Raw genomic sequence first — 21,575 nt, 5'->3', positions numbered from 1 at the left:
TATAGCGGAAAATAATCTGGAAAAAAAAATATATCTGAATCACTTTGCTCTACACCTGGAACTAACATGATATTTTAAATCAACACTACTTAATTAAAGAAAAAACTCTATGTTGTTATTGTTTTTTCTTTCCACACTTGAAAAAAGATTTCACCCCACTCTGATTTTGCTTGCACAGTTTCTGAGAAGTGTGGTGTAACTCATATTTGTACCCTCCCTCCCCAGCTTCATTCACGATTTTCTCCCCACTGCCCCCTCCCCCACAGTTTGTATAGACTCCAATCTCTGGCTCTCTGACCACAAGAGTGTCCCCTCTGTGATCTCCTTGCTGCCTCCCTCTGACCTCGTGGGGACCCCAGCCTGGACTCTCCTCCACTTTCCACCAACCACTCTACCCTCCACTCTTTCCTTGCCCAACTTAAGAGTCCCCTGGAAACCACTTGAGCAACCCTCGCTAATGTCTGCTCCTCCCTTGACTGCTAAGCAACCTCTACCTGGTCAACTCAACGATCTGCCCACAGCTGGTGCTGAGCCCAGCTGGAGAGCAGCCCACCACCTGGGACCCCCACCGTGCCTCCTGGGGTCACTGCAACCCCATGACCTCTCACAAGCAAGAGGGCTCTAGGGGCCCTGGATATTCTTCCATTTCCCATGGCCAGTCCTCTCCCCGGTCCCCATGGCAGCAGCTACACTTGGAACTTACCTTTCTCCACTGTCCTCTGGGACCATCCACCATCTCCCCTCTCCTCAGCTACTAACTTCACACCTACTTTGCATACACACCTATATAGGAACCCCCAAATGTCTTGAACAACTCTGTTTCCTCTGAAATGTTTCAAGCATCCAGAAAAGTACAGAGAACGGAGTAGCTACCACAGAGGTTAAAAGTCAGACTGCCTGGGCTCAAATTGTGAATCCAGCATTTACTTAGCTTCTCTGTGCCTCAGTTTCCCCCTCTGTCAACTCTGTGCCTCAGTTTCCCCCTCACAGGGCGGTGGGCGGAGTGAACGAACTCATATGTGTAGAACGTTCAGTGAAAGCTAGCTCTTATCGGGTTATCTTTCCTCGTGACTCAACTGCAGAGAGAACTTGCTGTAAGGCTAACCTCTTGGATGGCCTTCCAGATCCTTTCCCAAGTCCCCTCTACTGGCTGCTGTAATTGACTTCTAAACAGACTTCCTCCCATTTAAAGCACACAGACACCCCTCCCCATGTGCCAAATGCCCTCCAGCAACCACCCTCTCCATTCCTCTTCCGTTCAGAGTCAAACTTCACTTGTTCTCTGCACACCCTCCCTCCCACTTACCCTTCAGCCAGCCATAAACTTCCCTTCCCTTGAACCCCCTCTTCCTTGAAATCACCAAATGCCTCCTTGAGATGTCATCCCGTGGGCACATCTCAGTCCCCATCTGGCCGTTCACAGCAGGATTTGACTTTGCTGACCACTCCGTTCTCCCTGAAACACTCTCCCAGCCCCCCACAAACTCAGGGCCACTTCCCTCTGCATTGCCTCACACTCTCTGGTCACCCTCTCACAGGTGCTGCCCTGGGACCCTCGACCCTCTGTTCTCTCTCCACCCCGCTGTCCTGGACCATCAGACCCACGCCATCGAACTTCACTTACCACAAGTTGTCCCAAGCCCCCAATTTACATCTCCAATTCCAGCTTCTTTACTGATTGTTCAGATCCATGTAGCCAACTGCCTGCTGGACAGCTCCTCCTAGATGTCTCAGAAACACTCAGACTCAGCATGATCAAAACGCAGCTGATGGCACAATCACTTTGGAGAACTACTTGGCAGAATCTTCTAAAGGAGAATGCACGCCCACACCATGGCTCACAATCCCACTCCTCGTGTCCAACAACAGTGTATACATATGTGCATCAAAGCACATGTACAAGAACGCTCACAGGAGCACTGCTCATGAGGACGCCAAATTGGAAACTATCCAAATGCCCATCAACAGTAGAACAGATAAATACATGTTGGCACATTCATATGCTAGAATACCCGCCTACAGTACTGAAAATGAATGATTTATCCAACAATATGGATAAATCTCACAAACATTATGTTGAGCAAAAGAAGCCAGACATGAAGGAGTACACACTGTACACTTCCAATTATATGCAAAACTGAGCTGTGGTGCTAGGAGTTAAGACCTAGGGGAGCAGTAGCTGAAGGGAACAAGAGGGGGCATCTGAGTGCCGGTGACGTTTCTCAACCTGGTACTCACCCTGGGTGCTAGTTACACAGCCATGTTTGGTTTGTGCAAATCACTGATTGTGGTTTGTGCACTTTTCTGCATAAATTTTATACTCCAATGAGAAGTTGAAAAAAACAGGACACATCCTCTTCCCTATCAAGCACCCCCTCTCGCTGGTGCTCTTTCTCTCAGAGAATGGTCCCAACTTTCCACGCAGTTGCCCAAGTCAGAAGTTGAATGTTATTCCCTGCTGTTCCCCGCTCCTTGTCATTCGCAGCCCAGCACTATCACGCTACCTTCTAACCATGTCTCAAATTCACCCACTTCTCTTCACCTCCACTGCCTCTCCCTTAACCCGGACCCAGCTCCCCCCTCTCCCGTGCTTCTGCAGCAGCCTCCCAGCCTCCAATCTTGTCCTTCTGAGTCAACCCCACACAGCTGCCAGAGGGACCCTTCTGGAATGAAAATCCGATCTCCCCTGATTTAAAAAGTTCAGTGATTTCCTAAAGCCTCCAGATAAAGCCCACCCTCCTGCTCTGGAGTCCCAGGGGCTCTGTGTTCTGGGGCTCTGACTCCACTCCAGCCCCAGCGCTATGCCCCAGGAAGTCTCACTAGCCTTTGCACAGGCTTTTCCCTTGGCCGGGAACCCTCTCCATCCCCTCACCCTTGCTTTTCCTGGCCGAGGCCCACACATCCTTCAAGCCTCAGCTCAGATATCCTCCCACCTCCACAAAGGGTTTGGGCCCCCGTGGCCTGTCACAGCAGCGTGTGCTACCCCCATCCCAGCACATGCCACACTCACTGTAGTGAAACTGGCTGCATGTGTATCCACTTCCCCACTAAACCTTGGGCTCCGTGGAGGAGGCCATTGTGTGTGCCTTGTTCACTACTCCATCCCCAGAACCTAGTATGGCAGAAGCTCAGGAAGGATTTGTTGGATGGATGAAGGACCCCAGGAAGAAGAAAAACATCCAGGGTGCAAAGTGCTGAAGGCCTGGGGTGGATCTCCCTCTCCAGTATTAGGGAGTCTCAGTTATTCACTCAACAAACATCTACGGAGCACTGAGGTTGTGTGCGCCAGGACCTGCCCTAGGTAACTGGAAGGTAGTAGTGAACTGGACAGATGCAGCCCCTGGTGTCCTGGAGCACAGAAGGCAATGGGGCACCAGATACTAACCTCACATCACCAAACAATTGTTTAATTGCTCGCTTAAGTCCCTAATGCTGCAGTTTTAATCCACTTCTAGAACTCTTGGGCTTTCAGAGCGGAATGCAGCATAGAAATTATCCTAACATAACCCACCATCACCACCACCCTTTCATGATTCCAGGGTTCCGGACTCCCAGCCCAGTGCTCCTTCACTTTACTCAGGAGCGGCAGTGAGGAGGGAAGGGAGTGAGGCCTTTGGGAGAACCGCGTGAGGAAGACGACTCTCTGCTTTCTCTGAATTACCTGGCCCTTCTCTGTCTCGGTTGATGGATGGATGAATGAATGAGCCCCCCAGAAGGGGCTTATCCGACGCTTTGGAGAGCTGGGGGCTCCAAAGCAGGCCCTGCCCGCCTCCCCCGCTCTCGTCCTGGGAGGGGGAGCCGGCCTGCCCAGTGCGCTTCCTGCCCCCAGCGCCGCGGGCTCTCTAGGCGCCCTCTTGGCAACAGAACAGAGGGCATCCAGAGCGGGTGGTAACTCGCCCCGCCACGGGCTCGGAGCGGCGGGCGATAGGCGCTGGGGGGACGCGGAGACAGACAGATAGCGCTCCCCTAGCCCGCCCCCCGCCCCCACCTTTCCCACGCCTCCCCGGAGCCACCTGGACCTGGCGGGCACTCCTGCCCCTCGGCCCGCGGACTGTGGCCCTCTGTCTCAGCCAACGGCAGCTCTCAAAGCCCTTAGAACCCTGGCAGCCCGCCCTGGCGGTCTGACTTTGGCAAGGGGCACAGAGCCCCCTGCACGCTTCTCTACCGGACAGAGTCTATGAAGGAGACCCTTCCTCGGGGCTGGGCGAGACTTGGGGAGGCCGCAGAGGCCAGGACTGACCAGAAGGTGGCGCGCTGGCACTGCGTGTCCCTGGGACGCAGTGAAAGGGGACAGGGCAGGGAAAGGGGACAGGAGAATTGACGGGGAGTCCTGCGTGAACGTTATATGCGGCTAGGAGATGATATTTGGAGGAGTTCCCCCTCCCCCCACCAAGAAAGGCGGAGAAACAGAATTGAGAGTGGAATAGATAAATGGGCTAAAGCGTTGGGAACAATTTGGATGCCCTAGAGGCCTGGCCTTGTGGGCCAGACAAAACTGGGAGGTGGGGGTCCCCAGGGAACAGAGCCTCCTCTTCAGAGCTTTCTTGGGGGGAGGGGGTTCAGTGGAACATCATGGTTCCCAACTACCGGAGATCGGGAAGGTGCTGAGAGTTTTATGTACATAGGTTTACAACTACACGTTCACACACAGACACCCCATCCCATGGTCCTCCACTCACACTGCTTACAGCCCCCCCATATACACTGGTACACTTTCTCACACTCACACTCCTGCACTCACATACACTCTCTGCATGTAAATGAACTCTGTGTCTACCGCGGAACACTTGAAATCCTCCCGTCACACACCTCAAGTACACCCGTCCCCTACACCTGATCTCTAAAAATGCCCACACTCCCCCAGTGCTGTCCCAAATACACAGAATCTGCCCCCAAACTTACCGAAGCACACAGATATCCAGCCTGTGTCCCACCCGTCCTCGTGGGGGCCCCAGGTTCCCTGTTCCCTCCAGCAAGCCTAGGCCACCTCTGAAAGTTTTGGAGATAACTTTAACATCGCCACACACAGGCTGTGCACCTCCACCCTCTCCATAAGCCCCTCATCCTCACACCTGCCTCTCCAATAGGACCCTCCCTGGACCCAGTGATGACTTTCATAGGCCCAAGGCACTTTTGCCTGATGGGCCCCTTCCTCCATTAAGAATATATTTTTAAATTACATTTTATGACTGCATTGCTGTAAAGACAATAAATAGATTAATATACACTCAACCATTTTCTTCAACCTAAAATGTTCTCCTTTCTTCTGATTTTAAAAGAAATTAGAACATTATCATGAGCCCCGGGTCCTTCCTCTTTGGGCATGTTTGTCTGCCTGTCATTCCCCCCCACACACACACCTTGGACCACCTCCCTCCACAAACACCCAATAGGCAAATTCCCCTCCTTCTCTGTCGCACCTGAGCCCACCTTCCACCCACAGCCAGAGAGACAGACAGACTGAAGGATCCTGGGGACTCTACAGATAGACACCCTCCTCCCACTCTTCCCTTAGAGACACGGGGGGTTTATCTGGGCTGAGGGAGGGATCCACAGGAGGAGGAACAGAGGGGTCTGTGTGAGTGTGTGTGTGTGCGTGTGTGTGTGTGTGTGTGTGTGTTGGGTAACAACAAAGAATGAGAGAGAGAGAGAGAGAGAGAGAGAGAGAGAGAGAGGAACGAAAGAGCTCAAGAGCATGTTTTGCCTGGAAGGCGAGACTTGCAGCCAATCAGAGCGCTGGGGCCTCCCTCTGCGACTCCACTATTGAGTCTATAACCGTCTGGCCGGGCGGAGCGGGCAGCATTTGACTGTGGCTCGGGACGCGACGAGCAGCGCGCCGCGACCGCCGGAAGAGCGGCGACGGTCTAAGCGCCCCTCGGCCGACCCTCCCCAGAGACGCGGCCGGGCCCTCCCCTTGCCCTCCGGACGCGCACCCCCGCCTCGTCTCCTCCGCCTGCCCCGCGCTCCTGCCCGTTCCGGCGCTCCGGCCGAGGCCAGCCCGGGGGGTGGCGCGGCGCCCGCCAGGATGAGTGGCTCCTTCGACCGCAAGCTCAGCAGCATCCTCACCGACATCTCCAGCTCGCTCAGCTGCCATGCGGGCTCCAAGGACTCGCCCACCCTGCCGGAGTCTTCCGTCACCGACCTGGGCTACTACAGCGCTCCCCAGCACGACTACTACTCGGGCCAGCCCTACGGCCAGACCGTGAACCCCTACACCTACCACCACCAGTTCAACCTCAACGGGCTTGCAGGCACGGGCGCGTATTCGCCCAAGTCCGAGTATACCTACGGAACCTCCTACCGGCAATACGGAGCCTACCGGGAACAGCCACTGCCCGCGCAGGACCCAGGTGAGGACCACGGGGTCGCGGGAGAGTGGGGGACACGGGGAGGTTCCCGAGCGAGAGAGAGAAAGGCGAGGACTTGGAGCCGAAATCTAGGGAGGCGCCCCGGGTAAGAAAGGTACTGTCCGAAGTCAGAGAAGGTGGGCTAGCTGACCCCCAGAGGGGACAGGCGACCGTCCAGTCCCGAGACTGCGCGCCTTCGGGGCGTGGTGCGTGCGGGGCGCCGTGGTCCTGGGTGAGGATCCCGGCGAGCGAGGCGAGGGCGCAGGGGCTGTGGATGCCAGAGAACCTCCTGCTCCAGGTGCTCTCCGGGCACTTCAGCAGGCGGTCCTCCCTCGGGTTGTAGAGGGCTGGCGGGTAGGCAGCGGGCGCTGGAAGCTCTGCGACCCCGCTTTGGATCTGGGCTGGGGGGGAGGGAGAAAGGTGAGGGGGACACGGAGAGGGACCCCCTCAGAATTACCGGAACAGGGAAGGAAGCAGCAGCAGAGAGCGGAGAAACTGAAAGAGAGAAAAGTGGCGTCAGCGTAAAAGTGGAGAGACAAAGTGAGAGAAAGGACACAAGAAGGGAACCGAGGGGAGGGCGAAGGAAGCAGCAGGGAGTCTGACGTGTCCGCACCTTTTCTGAAAACCTAAAACTATCCCCAAATAAAAAGTTTAAAGAACAATAAAGGAAGGGCGGACGGCAGGGAAGGAGGGAGAGAAGCGACCGACGGCGTGGCGCGGGCGACAGGGCGGCGGGCAGACGGCGGCGGGAGCTGCGGAGAGCGCGGCGGCGGCCGTGCGCGTCCGGCGGTAGCTTGGCGCCGGGACCGCGCTCTGGGGGCGCGGAGCTGGGAGCGGGGGAGCGCCGCGTCGCGGGCGGCCTCCGGCCCGGCCCTGTGGCCGCAGCTCCCACCCGGGGCGCCAGCGGCGGAGCGAGCAGCCGGGAAGTGCCGGGGTGAGTAGGTGGGCCGGAGGGTGAGGTGTCCCGCGGGGCCCATGGGGGCCCCGGGGTCGCAGGCCGAGGCTGAGCCGCCCACTGCCCCGTGCGTTGCCCGCAGTGTCCGTGAAGGAGGAGCCGGAAGCCGAGGTGCGCATGGTGAACGGGAAGCCCAAGAAGGTCCGAAAGCCGCGCACGATCTACTCCAGCTACCAGCTGGCCGCCCTGCAGCGCCGCTTCCAGAAGGCCCAGTACCTGGCGCTGCCCGAGCGCGCCGAGCTGGCCGCGCAGCTGGGCCTCACGCAGACGCAGGTCAGTGGTGGGCGGTGGAGGGCCGCGAGGACTCGGTGGGGCCCCGCGGGACCCCGGGACTCCCCAGGCGCTGCTGAGCCTACATGGCCTCTTAAGTTCCCCGCAGGGCCTTGAAACCCTTGCCTGTGGGTGGAGGGGCCCCCAGATCTCAACCTCTGTTGGAAGTTTGTGCATTAGCACGTGTACAGGCGTGCGTATTTGTGAACCTGTGCGACTGAGTCTCTCACAAGGAGAGGTGTCCTCCCTGTACCCCAGAATCGCCAGCTCCCACTGGCCCCCAACAGTGTGGGTCACTCACAGGGTTGGTCGCTGATAGGAGTCTACTCCGTGTCTCCCCCCAGGCTAGGCGTGTGTGTGTAAGAGGTGTACATATACGTGTATTCATGTATATATTTGCACACAGGCTAATGGATCTGTGTACATGTGGGAAAGCACACTTAAGGAGTGAGACCTTTCAGGGGTCACTGTGCTTATAGATGGCAAGGCAGATGTACTTGACTGGGCACAGGGGTGAGTGCCTGTACAAAAATGTGTGCTTGTATCAAAAGACTGCATTCCTGCTCAGCACCCAAATGCTCCACCCCTTTGTGTGTGCCGGGAGCCAAGAACAGAGATTCCCCACAAAGGCGGACAGGAACTCAGAGGTGGGACTCCCCCCACCCCCAGCCTGTCCCTAAAGCCCCCAGCAGCCTGTCACTGCTCAGGGGAGGAGTGGCGGACGCCTGCCTCCCTAAAGGTGTTGACAGGCCGGCCTGGGTTGCGGCTGCGTGGGGCCTGGTCCGCCGGGAATCTGGGTCACCCGGTGAGGAGCTGATTCATTGTTTGTACCAGTCATGGGGTGGAGAGCAGCAGGGGGAGGGGGAGAAACCCCAAGGGAAATTCGGGGCATCATGGCTCACCTGATCCTGAGTCCCCAGGTCACCCCCATTAGCCAGCCCTGGAGGGCCCCTGAGTGTGTGAACGTGGGTGCTCATGTTTGCAGGGTGTTTATCTGGCTGTATCTGTGCATGTGTGTATCTCTATAGCCTGGTGTCTGGTGTGTGAAGCTGTGAGTGCGTACGTTGCGGCGCACGGAGATGCTTATGGGGGTGTGCATTTGTCTCTGCGTATCTGTGCACCTCTGCTTATGGGTTTCCAATGTGAACAAAATACCACAAACCGCCCATCTCCCACCTGGGCTGCCTTTTATTCAGTGCTTTACTATGTCAGTAGTATGGCTGGCTGTTCTGAGCTCTTTATTTGTCTTAACTTCTTTGAGCATCACAGTACCCCTGTGAGGTAGGTAATAGTGCTCCATCATCCCCATTTTGTAGATGAGGAAAGCAAGAACCAGAGAGGTTAAGTAGCTTCTCCCAGGTCACACGCTTAGTTAAGCGGCAGAGCAAAACGTGGACCCAGGCAGTCAGGAGTTCCTGGCCCACGTTCTGTCCCCGACAGAAAACAGATGCTGGCCTGGGGGCTCGGGTGCCTGCGTTTTGCCTGGGTCTTGTGTGACGGTGGGTGCTGGCCTTGCCCTCTCTAGGCTGGGTTCCCTGATGGGTTTTCACTCAGCGTTCTGCGAGGCTAACTAGCTCCCCCTTTCTTCTCTGGGGCAGGTGAAAATCTGGTTCCAGAACCGCCGCTCCAAATTCAAGAAGCTGTACAAGAACGGGGAGGCGCCCCTGGAGCACAGCCCCAATAACAGCGATTCCATGGCCTGCAACTCACCACCGTCACCCGCCCTCTGGGACACCTCTTCCCACTCTACTCCAGCCCCCGCCCGCAGCCAGCTGCCCCCGCCGCTCCCGTACAGTGCTTCCCCCAGCTACCTGGACGACCCCACCAACTCCTGGTACCATGCACAGAACCTGAGTGGACCCCACTTACAGCAGCCGCCGCCTCAACCAGCCGCCCTGCACCATGCCTCCCCCGGGCCCCCGCCCAACCCTGGGGCTGTGTACTGAGCACCCACCTGGCCTGAACCTCTCACGAAGGAACCCCAGGACCAAGCAGAAGGCGCCTCCGTCCTAGCCAACACTCAGGAATCATCGAGGAGCACAGGGGAGAGGACACCCCTTTTCCCCCTTCCCTTGCCCCTTCCTCCAGGGACCCAAGAGCTTCCAGATGAAATTTGCATGGACCAAGGATGCCCCCTGAGTTTCCCTTCCCCTGCCTAGACACTGGGGTGCCCCTCCAGATGTTTGGGAACTTCACTCCAGCTGGGACAGCTGTTTCCCTTCTGCTCCAAGAGCCTGGATTGGCTTTAAATGGCTCATCACCTTCCAGATTCTAAACCTTAGTACCGAGTCCCTAGACTGGATTCCTTGGGCACTGGGGACACTGTGGAGCGTCTTCAGGTCAGGCCTGGGCTGGGGCACCAGGCACTGTGGATTCTGGGACCTGCCAGGCCTAAGCTCCTGCCACGGGGACCTGGGCTGCCCCTTAACTGAGCATTCCCTCTGCCAAAAAGACATTGAACCTTGAGACTGGGACTCAGGGTAGGGACCTCAACGAACCCCGCCCTGAACTTTTAGCCCTCATTTAGGGTTTGAGGGTTAAACCAAAGAAGAGCCCCCAAGTAAGGGAAGCTTTTAATATTTGCGGCTTTAGAGAGAACTCAAGGAGCACCTCCCCTCCCCCGCTTTGGTCGGAGAGGAGGGGTGGATCCCAGGCATCCCTCCCGAGGACCCATTTCTTCTTCCATGTACAGGACTTTGCACAACTTTGGTTTCAAAAGCTGTTGAAAAACAGGACGACAAAGGGCATTGTTAACAGATAGGACCAATCTCCCCTGCGTGGGTGCCTCTGCTCGCCCGCACCCCACCTATTCCTCTCCTCCAGTAAGTTGGCAGTTTGGGCGCCAAACCCCAAATCTCCAAGGCAAGACAAACCCCAAAACACCCCCTTTCCGGTGGCCTTGGAAACAGATAATTCCCGCCGAGACGGAGAATGTCGGGTGAGGTGCACGGGGCACAAGGGAAGGGTTATAACTCGGTGCCTTTAGGGGTGAGGGGTGGCTGTCTGAAGGGTCAGTGGCACTGCCCCTTCCTGGCCCAGACGCCCCCCAGAGCTGACTTTCCTCCACCCCTGATGTGGTCGAACATCGAAGGAAAGGAGAGGTAGGAGACTGTAGCTATATATATAGTATGTATTTTTTTTAAAGCAACAGAGAGAAGCAGCCTCCTCCCTACTGTGGTTTCCTATTTATGTGGCCCTTTCCTCCTGGATGTACCTGCCTGTGCGTTGTGAGCTGAGAGAAACAGATGTGGGCTCCGGCTGGATTTGGGTTTGTGGGAGGCGCAGGCGAGAGGAGAGACGTGGTGGATCTCGAAGAGTCCCACCCCAGGGGTAGAGGAACGAAGCCAAGTCCCACCCCCTCCCAGCCTTCTCATTTCTGCTTTCTTATTGGACCCATCTTTATATATAACATTAATAAAAAAGAAGAAAATAACCACTGAGCTCTTTGAACTGGAGGCTAGAGGCAGGCAGCTCTCGGCGGAGGGCCGGGAGTTGGGGAAGGTGTTTGGTGGGGAAAGAAAGCCCTCTGAGCCTCCAAGGTCTCCTGGGGGAGTCAGAGCCCTGGGGACCTACTACTGGGGCTCTGGGCTCAAGGACTGGGCTGAGCCTGGCCCCGGATATTAGGTGCTCCTGACCCCATGGCTGCCCCCACGGTCTGGGGAGTGGAGGCTCCCAGCCCTTGGCCCCCCTGACTCCACTCTGCTTGGTGGCTTGGCATCCCCTGCCAGCCAGCAGCCCTCCGCCACTGCCACCGGGTCACCTCAGGGCTGCTCTTTGATCTTGGGCTCACAGGCAGACGCGCTTGCACACGCGTGTAAACCGCCTGCCTCCATGCCCTGGCCCCTCACCCTCCTGTCTATCCCTTTCAGCGGGGGTGAGGGTGAGACCTCAGGCAGGGGGAACACCCCTGCTCCCACAGCTGGCAGGGACCCCAGGCCACTGGGACCCAGGCTGGACCATGGAAACAGACAAGGGGTTTCCACGTTGACCTTCCCCGGGAGTGCTCGGGCCCTGACTCAGAGCCCTCTTGCTGCTGCGGCTGCCGGCCTGGGCCAGCCGTGCTGCCACCCTCCTATTCCAGCTGCCAGACTCCGAGACTCTGGGGACAGAGAGCTGGAGGCGGCAGTAGGAGCGGAGGGGCGTGTGTGTGAACAAGCGTCTTGGCACAGACGGGAGACAGCGTGAACGCACGTACACGCTTGTGAAGCCACCTCGCGCGCGTATACACACGCGTACCAAGAAACGCATCTCTCTACCATCACACATACACGGACTCCCACCTCAGGCCAACGTGTTGCCCTCTGAGGCCAGTACACAGACCCAAACACACACCTGAGACATGGTGGCATCGCACAAATATACAAATCGTACATTCCAAGGGGTCCACAGGTGCACACACACATCGCTCAAGTCACCCGACCATCACGCGCGCGCGCGCGCACCCACACCCACACACACACACACAGAGGTATAGGCAGCTCCCTGTACTGGAAAAAGTCTAGGATGGAGAGTCAGCAACACCACCCAGCAGCCAAAGTGACCCAGCTTAGCCTGGAACCTCTCTGTCAGAATCTCAGTTTCCTCATCTGTCAAATGGGAACAACAATCCCCACCCTTTTGGCCTCTGTGGCTACGGTGAGGCACAAAGCAGAATAAGGACGAGAAGGGCCTTGTGGAACAGCAGGGCTCCAGAACGTGGGGGCCCTCCCGCCCTCACCTCACCCTCTGGCTCTCAGAAACTAGGCCTCCCCTCCCACCACGCCCGAGGGTGGTGCAAGGGAGGAGGGCCTCCAGCCCACGGACGCCAGCCAGGCTGGCAAGGGTTAAGTGGCAGCTGCCAGGCGGGGCTGAGCTGAGCAGTTTGGGTTGAGGGCTGCGTGCAGGCAGGAGCAGCAAGGCGGCAGCCGGGCAGACTTACTGGAGACACTGCATTTTATTAGGACTGGGCTGCCAGCAAAGGGAGGGAGAGGGGAGAGAAGCGCAGAAAGAGAGAGGAAGGAAGGAGGGAGGCTGGGCGGGCGGGCGGGCTGCTGCGGGAGGAAAGGATGTTGTAAGCTCCCTAATTCCTCCCTGCTCATCCCTGCTCCGTCAGGCTGGATGAGCTGCCCGGGTGACCTCCCTCAGGGTCAGCCCCGCCCCTCACCTCCCCTTCCTCCTCTCCTCACCTCCAGGCCAGGCAGGTGGCCCTCTTCACCAGCCCTGGTGGGTAGGAGAGCCACGAGGACAGGGACTTGGGTGGGGGACCTGGCAGAGTGCCTAGAGCCCATCTTGTGCCAGGTGCTTCTTGACTACACCCGCTGCCTCGTGACAACCTTCAGGGAGGAAGAGGCGGGCGAGGGAAGCCCAGTCTGCCCTGAGGATCACTGTTCTCCAGACCTTAATAAGGGCTGGATTTGCTAGACTCCTACTCTATGCCAGGCACTTTGCATGTTATCCTCGCCACAGCCGGGGAGGGGGGTGGTATAGTGCTCAGTTTTCAGATGGGGAAGCTGAGGCTCAGAGAGGTCCAATCTCTGTCAAGTTCACATAACTAACACATGGCAATGCTGGGATTTGAACCCCGGTCTGTCTGGAGAATGGGTTCTCTTCATGGGCTTTTCTGCAGCTCAGGTTACTAGACGCCAGGGCAGAGTGTCAGAGAGCTGGGCAGCTGTGCCCACCCCAACCCTCCAGCCCTCCTCCCTGAGTTCTTCGCTGGGAGAAGTGGAGGTGGGAGGGGCTGGGCTTCTTCCCCAGGGCTGATCCTGGGAAAAGCTTAATGCTGTAGTCAGGAATGTGCACGCTGGAATCAGCTGACCTGGAGTCAATCCCGCCTCCACTACTTTACTCACTGTGTGATCTTGGGCAAGTCACTTAACCTTTCTAAGCCTCAGTTTTCTCATCTGTAACATAGGAATAATGCTACCTGCCTGGCAGGTAGGTGTTGCGAGGACTAAATGGATAATATGTGTAAAACGCTTCACGAGGCACCCAGCACATGGTGCGTACTGCTCGGTGTATCAAAGTTGCTGTTGACGATGGTGACAGTGGAGGTGGGGCTCACTGCCCACCTAGCCTCCTGCCCCATCCCACCCGCAATGTGCCTGATTCAGACCCAGGCCCCTGGCTGCACTTACCACATTGGTCGATGCACCGATCTCTAGATGCACTCCAAAAAGGATTCAACCAATATTTATTGAGCACCTGCTCTATTCCACGCCCTGTTCTAGGAGCCGGTACCACAGCTGACTGAAGCCTGGGGAAGGGAGGCACAGACCTGGGCTACGAGCTCCATGGCCAGAAGCAGGGCCCACCCTGGACAGGCCCCCAGCTGGGCAAACCTGACGCGGTCAGGGGGACTGGATGGGTTGTCAGAGGAAAGGGCAGGGGCCGTTGGTGGTGGGTGGGAAGGAAACATAGAAAGCCTTCACGGGGGAGGTGGGATTTGAATTATGCCTTGAAAGGAGGATGACAGCATGACGGGCAGAGATGGGGGTCTGGGAACATACTCCCTGGAGACCCCACCTGCAGAAAAACTCCTCTCCTAGGACTCACGGGGGAAGCAGAGGAAGGAGGCTTGTGGCGGAGCCTGAGAGCAGGAGCCTCGAGGGCCCTCACGGGTTGGCTAGAGTTGACGCTGAAGGGAGGGGAGGCGCGGACCCAGTGGGTCCTTAAAACCTTCCCCGGATGCAAGGCTCAGGGTCTGGCGCTTCCCAGCCCCCCAGATGTGCTGGGAGCCACGCTGACTCTGAGAGCCTGGAGGAAGGAAGCTCCTGCCCCTCTACTGGAAGGAGACAGCCCCTGGCCTTCTCACTTGCGGAAGTGGATGAGAAGGATGGTCTCTATCCCTGTCCTTGAGGCCCGTCCCTTTAAGGGGTCCCAGGCACTAGTGGATCTTAGAGACCTCACCCCAAATCAGCCTCTGCACACCACCCGCCTGAGCAACACACCATCACTACCACTTACTCCCCAGACCAGCAGAGCCCCCAACCTCCGCAGGGAAGGGACTCTGGGCAGCTGAGGCCAACCGGACACTTGATGTGCAGCCTCCCAGCCTAGGGGAGGGCTCTGGTTCGCCAAGTCAGGCTGAGTCGCATCAACCAAGCCCGGAGGGGATGGAAGAGGAGGGCGGGGGGTGGGGAGAACAGAGAAGGGGAGGAGAAGGCAGAGCCTTCAGCCAGCACCCTGGCCTCAGTTTTTCCAGCTTTAATTGCAGCGTTAATCACCTTAACAAGCTGTTTACCAACCGCCCGGCAGCCTGAGGCTGGGAGGCTTAGAAGCCAAAAAGTGCTTGGAGATGAGTTTCCTTGGCCCCAGGGAAGGGGGGCGGGAGGACGGTGTTTATGGGGGCCCTGGTGGGGCTTGGGCCAGAGGGAGCAGGTTGGGGGGATGGCAGAGAAGGCTGGAGCCAGGGAGTCAGGAAGGCCAGCCTGCAGCTCTTTTCAGGGGCCCAGTCCCCTCCCCCAGAAGTCAGTTCCTCAGGGTAACCTCCTCAGGGTAACCCAGCCCGGGCCCCCAGCCCCGTCTTTGTCCTTTGTCACTCAGCCATGCCGGTCACTGCTAGCGGAGTGGTTCTTTCCAGGCCCCCAGTCCTAGCTCTGTGGAGGCACAGCCTGCGCCTCACCTGAACTGTCTCGTCCCCCACTTATAGCACTGGGCATGGACCACGTGGAGAATTATTGTTCACCCTGGGGAGGGTTGCTGGGCTGCCAAGCAAGGGGCCTGGGGAAGTCTTTTATACCAAGGTCCCTGGGGGCAGAGCTGGGCAGGGTTTGAACTGGGACATCAAGCATGAGGGCAGGGGCTTTGGTGTGTCCACCCCATGCGCGGAGCGCTGACTGGAGAGCAGGATGCTCAGTGGACATCAATTGCCCAGATGATAAGTGAAAAGAGCTCTTGGGACCCCTCACACAATCCCTCCCACTCCCATCAGATGAGGGAGTGTGGGGCTGAGGGGGGAATGATAACTGCCCCCCTCTCTCGGCTGTTGGGGGTCAACCAAGACAATGAGAGGAGCACCCGGCACCCAATCCCCAATCGCTGCTCCTGAGCAACTGAAGGAACTGACCGTGACCGCACCCTCACTAGGCATCATTTCTTCGGGAAGTGGCCCCAGAGCGACTGTGTTACTTGCCCAAGGTCACACAGCAAAGGAGGAGCAGTGAATTCAGGAGTCCTCCTGGCAGAGGAGAGAGTGTGGAATTGGCCTGCTGAGCCCCAAGGTGGGCTGTCTGAGAGAACGAGTGACTTAGGGACCCAGGGCAGCTGGGATAGACACCCTGGTAGGGGGCAAAGCTGGGGAGGGGATGGAGAGGGGGCGGGGCCTCAAGGCCCAAATTCCTGGGTTGTGTCCTGGAGCAAATGGGAGCAGGGCTGGCAGTGTCTGCTGAGTAGGCAGGGACCAGAGACTCCACACCTTGGGGGATTAGGTGGGGCGGGGGAGGGGGTATCCCCCCACTCTGGGCAGTTCATCTCGCACCTGGCCAATGGCAGTGGCAGAAGCAGCAGCAGCAGCGTGCCCTTCCCTGCGCAGGGAGGGCGTCTGGCCACATCATGCAACGCGTGTGGCGTTGTCCCATGCCCACCCCTGGGGCCAGTCAGGCCTGCCCTGAGCTCAGGAATCACCAGTGGGGGAGGGTAAGGGGGAAAGCTGAGGAAGCAGGAGGCCAGAGGAAGCAGGAGGCTGGCTGGTAAGGAAGGGAAGTCTCCCAAGTGCAGTCTCAGATCCTCCCAAGATCTGAGCAGTGAAGATGCTAAATGGAGCACCTACTGTGCACCAAGCCCCCAGCCAGGTGCTTTTACAGGCACCATCTCAACTGCCTGGCAAGGGCAGTGCCATTATTATCCCACTTCCCAGGTGAGTTAACTGCGGTTCAAGAGGTTCAGTAGTTTCCCCTAAAGTCCTCCAGTCTAGCCTTCTGAATCCCTGACCTGTGGGCCTCTCACCACCCCATGACCTCTAAGACTGAAATGGAGAGAAAGCAGAGAGGGGGCCAGGCTCAGCTTTCTGTACTGTTCCCAGATCTGCCCTGTGCCCTTAGAGACACCAGGGTGTCATAAAGTAGGACACACATGTGCAAACACCCAGGCACACGTATGAATACTTCTGAGCTCTAACCCTGACTTTGACGCTTACTCACTGTGTACCCTCAGGTAAGTCATTTGCCCTCTCTGAGGCTCACCTTCCTCATCTATAAAATGGAGCTAATCATATGTATCTTTCAGGATTTCTGAGGAAATTAAATAACACATATAAAGGGCTTAACACAAAGCTTGGCCCAGTGATGGAGCTCAATAAAGTCTACTGTCAGTTTTAGATGAAACCAGCTTTTATGCAGTTAGGACACTCCTCAGTTGACCTTGGGAGTTCTAGGTGCCCTCAATGGGCCCAAAGTTGACCCTTCCTCCTAATGAGGGGAAGTCTCATATAGAATTCCTCCCTCTACTGGGAAAGTCCTTTCTTGATTCCAACCTAAGTCTGCCACATCCTTCAGATGTAATGGAAGGACAGCCACCCAGGACAGACCCATGTGCTGGGCCTTAGCACCAGCAGAAGGGAAGAGGGCAGAGTTTAATCCAGGCACACCTTGTTTTGTTGTGCTTCGTTTTATTGCACTTCACAGATACTGCCATTTGTTTTTGTAACAAATTGAAGGTTGTGGCAGCCCCGAGTTGAGCAAGTGTATCAGCACCATTTTTCCAAAAGCATTATTTTTAAATTAAGGTATGTTTTTTTAGACATAATGCTATTGCACACTTAATAGACTACAGTATAGTGTGAACAACTATAGTGCAGTGTAAATCTAACTTTTCTATGCACAGGGAAACCAAAAAATTTGTGTGACTCGCTTTATTGCAATATTCATTTTTATTGTGGTGGACTAGAACTGAACCCACAATATCTCCGAGGTATGCCTGTATCTTTCAGTTACTAATCAGCTAAAGAGCTGCTTCTCCACATCTATATACTTGCAGTGTTTCGTTAATTTGTGTTTCCATTGCAACAGGAATATTTTCCCTCATTTATTGGAAGACTAGTGAACAGCATCCTATATCTATCTTGTATCCAGCCACTATACCAAAATTTTCTTACTTCTGGAAGATTTTCCCCCCTAAGGTGTCTTGAGTTTTCTAGGTATACAATCAAATATCAGTAAAAAGAAATCTTTTGGTTTTTCTCTGATTTTTTTTTTTGTCTAACAGGAGGGATTCTGGGGTTATAGCAGAGGTAATCTTTCATGAATGAAGAAGTCAGGAACTTCATTTGCCTCTGCATTAACTCTGATCCAGGCAGGTACGGGATGATCTCACTTCTTCAGACACCTTCTCACCTGGGCTGCTCAGAGGGCTGTCCTGGAAGCACAGTCAGAAGTCCTCACCCTTTAGCCAGTGTCCTGCGTAACTTCCTCCCCTCTTCACAAAGCAGCTTCTGTCCAGCCCACCCCTCTCTCTGTGGGGTGTTTGGGGAAGACAGTCAGACTAGGGTTCTGCTCACAGGTGGAGACCAACAGAGGAACAGGGATATCTGGACAAGACATCTCAGGGACAGAGAAGGGTTTCTTGCTTGGCAGTCAGAGATAACACTAACAACGAATCCTTGCTGAGTCCTGACTGTGTTATAGTGCCTTTTATTGTTTTAACTCATTTAGTTCTCACCACCCTAAGAAGCACATGCTATTCATTATTATCTTCATTTCCCACACAAGGAAGGTGAGGTACAGAGAGGTTAGGAAACGTCCCCAACTTATATAATGTTATAAACCGATGTTACCTCAATTAAAACAAAGAAAAAGGGGGGGAAAAGGAACTTGACCATGGTCATAGAGTTGGACTTGAACTAAGGCCTCTGGCTTTCATTTTTTTCTTGTGTGCGTGTCCCTGGGGACACTATACTCTGCAGCCTTATGTGGTAAGTTGGTGGGACAGAGGAGGATTTAGGCGGATGGGGGAACTGGGGCAAAGGAATAGGTCACCATATCCCCTGGCATACCTGGTGTATCCCCTGGCATACCTGGTGAATCCCCTGGCATACCTGGTGAATCTCCTGGCATAACTGGTGAATCCCCTGGCATACCTGGTGTGTTTCACAATGCACCAAGAGTTCACTCTCCCTGTCTCCACGGCCTTCTTCCTTTTTTTAAAAAATAAATTTATTTATTTTTGTCCGCGTTGGGTCTTTGTCGCTGCACGCGGGCTTTCACTAGTTGCCTTGAGCAGGGACTATCTTCGTTGCAGTGTGTGGGCTTCTCATTGCGGTGTCTTGTCTGTGTTGCAGAGCACGGGCTCTAGGCACGCGGGCTTCAGTAGTTGTGGCACACAGGCTTAGTTGCTCTGCGGCACGTGGGATCTTCCTGGACCAGGGCTTGAACCTGTGTCCCTTGCATTGGCAGGCAGGTTCTTTTTTTTTTTTTTTTTTTTCAGTACGCAGGCCTCTTACTGTTGTGGCCTCTCCCGCTGCGGAGCACAGGCTCCGGACGCACAGGCTCAGCGGCCATGGCTCACGGGCCCAGCCGCTCCGCGGCATGTGGGATCTTCCCGGACCGGGGCACGAACCCGTGTCCCCTGCATCGGCAGGCGGACTCTCTACCACTGCGCCACCAGGGAAGTGCCTCCATGACCTTCTGAGATATCATTCTGATCATTATCCCCACTGCACAGTGAGGAAATAAAGATCCGGAAAGGTAAAGTGACTTGCCCAAGGCCTCCCAGCTGTGTGTCTGCATTCCAGAGACTCCATGAAGTTTCTCTGGATGAGGAGACACGTTTTGCTTTCCAAGGGGCTGGGGGAATAATTCTTATTGTTTGGATGGGGCTGCCAAGGGGCTGGGAGTGGGAGGGAATTGAAGCCAGGGATGGTCCCAGGGCAGATTCAGGCTTTGGAGAAGGAGGTAGGAGGACCTGAGGACGTCACCAGGGGTGGAAGAAGCCTGCATTGGTGGATCCAGCTGATCCCCCTGGGCTTGGGGAATGTGACAGGAGCCCAGCAGAGGCATGTCAGCAGCCTCCCACAGTCTGGCTTCCCCCAGGATCTGTTGGAGCAAAGAATTCCCGGTGGCTCCAGGGCTGGGAGGAGGAGTTTGCAGCAGGCCCCAGCTTGCAGGGGCAGAAAAAGCAGCTCCTGGGGCCAGCCTGAGAGGAGTGGTCTGGTGGCTCTGTGGCAGGCATGGTGGGAAGTGGGAGGGATGGGACCTGGGCAAGGATCCCATGCCCCCATTCACACTTAATCCTCTGCCCAGCCCCACGCACTGAGGCCCTCCACCCCAAAGAGAGTGGGAGCACCAGGCTTGGGGAAGGGGTGGTCAGGCAGAGAAAGGAACCACTGAGGGGAGAGCCCCCCAGTCGGAGAGGGGAGGCCAATGCCCTGCTCTCTGGCGACCTCCAGTCTGAGGAGGAAGCACAAGTCCTGATGGGTCAGGCAAAACAGGACAGAAAAGATGATCGCGGGGAGAGGCTTCAAGGCCAAGGGGATTCCTGAGCAGAGAGGGGAAGGAATGATGCCCTCCGGGGAGCCTCATGACTGGAGTGGGATAATCTAGATGCCATGCTCCTGGCCTCATGATTTGGCCTGTATGCTATGCATCAGCTTGAAGTGGGGAGGGGGAGAGAATGGGGGCTACAAGCCAGAGTGGAAGTCCTCAGGCTGGCCAAAGGATCTGACCCAAAATCAACTGAACTCTGAAAGGGCATGGTTCAGATGAAGCTCAGAGGAATATATTCCACATATGTTCCACAGAAAGTAGAACCCTCCCCTGGAAATGAAGTAACCTCTCCATTTTGGAGCCAGACAGACTGAAGGCCTGGCACTGCGCAGAGGTGAATCAGAAACCTTGGTGTTTGGAGGAAGCTTGAAGCCAACTCCTTTCCCTTCCTGGGCTGGCAGACACATCCCCCAGGATGCCACTGGGGCTGAGTACCTTAGAGACATCAAACTATGGGGACTGAAAAGAGCTGCAGAAGGCATCCATTCTGGTGGGAGAAGCAAAGCCCTGTACTCCGGGAGCCTCCAGTCTGATGGGAGAGACAGGCTGTGCTTTACAATGCCCCAGACTGGAGTGGAAAGTGGTGGTGGATACACATCAACCCCTTACACACACACACACACACACACACACACACACACACACAGAGGATTTAGGAAGAGAAATTATCTAAGCTTCAGAGGGGGTGTGTAACTTGCCCAAGGTTACACAGTAAGTAGTAACCAAAGCAGTGCTTTCCTCACCACCCTGTGACCCCTGAGGTCCCTACTCCTTGAGTTGCTGTCAGGGCAGGGGCTCAGAGGGTTCAGCGGAGCCCTCCGAGAGGACAGCCTTTGGGTTTCTGTGCCAGGGCTGGAATCTATGGCTACATCTGGGAGCCACAGGATGTGCCAGGAAGGGCTGGGACGGGAGCTCTTGCTGGAGCTCAGGAAAGGAAGCAGTCAGGGCTTCAGGGAACAAAGCAAATAAAGTTATAATCAAATTATCAGGTTCTTGGCCATTCAGTCTCTCTCCCCAACTGCTTACCAGGGAAATATTCTCAGAAAATAGGAGGTGGACAGCCAGGAAAGGGGCGTGGGAATGAGAAGGGAGCGGGAGAAGCTCACACATAGGGAAGCTAGTCTGTGCATTTCTGGGGATGTTTCAGTCTATTTTCACATGTGTTTAAGTCCCTGAGCATTTCCTTCTTGGTTCATCCCTCTGTGTTGTGCTTCACTCTGTGAATACATAACCTGGGAGTGTACTTCTCTGTATATGTCCATGTACAACCACGGAAGGCTTCCTGTACACATGCTCACGTGTGTCTCGCATGCATCTCTGCCCACTCCAGGTATGCTGGTGTGTGTGTGCATGCACTTTGTTCTATGGCAATGTGTGTGCCCTTATGATGCCCCTGTGCCTGGGTCCTTGCATCTGCCTGTCTCTGTGCATTTGTCTGGGGCCTTTGTACTTTGAGGTTTGGGGTAGAAGAAACTTTAATTCCCCCCTTTTAACCAATCCGGGCTGGCCAGGAAAGGGGGGAGGGGAGGCATGAGGAGGCAGCCA

General features: G+C 55.9%; 1 protein-coding gene across 1 annotated transcript; it reads left to right on the top strand.

The window, feature by feature from the left end:
- Positions 1-6,025: 6,025 nt before the first annotated feature.
- Positions 6,026-9,518, top strand: DLX3 (distal-less homeobox 3; the record flags this gene model as incomplete). The annotated part of the gene is made up of 3 exons (XM_081219557.1): positions 6,026-6,350; positions 7,385-7,575; positions 9,171-9,518. 3 exons carry the CDS (start codon positions 6,026-6,028, stop codon positions 9,516-9,518), a joined length of 864 nt encoding a protein of 287 aa, XP_081075683.1.
- Positions 9,519-21,575: the final 12,057 nt, after the last annotated feature.

The sequence above is a fragment of the Mesoplodon bidens genome, assembly GCF_964165515.1.
Source record: "Mesoplodon bidens genome assembly, chromosome: 19".
Lineage (NCBI taxonomy): Eukaryota > Metazoa > Chordata > Mammalia > Artiodactyla > Ziphiidae > Mesoplodon > Mesoplodon bidens.
This window is presented reverse-complemented; position numbering and strand designations above follow the sequence as displayed.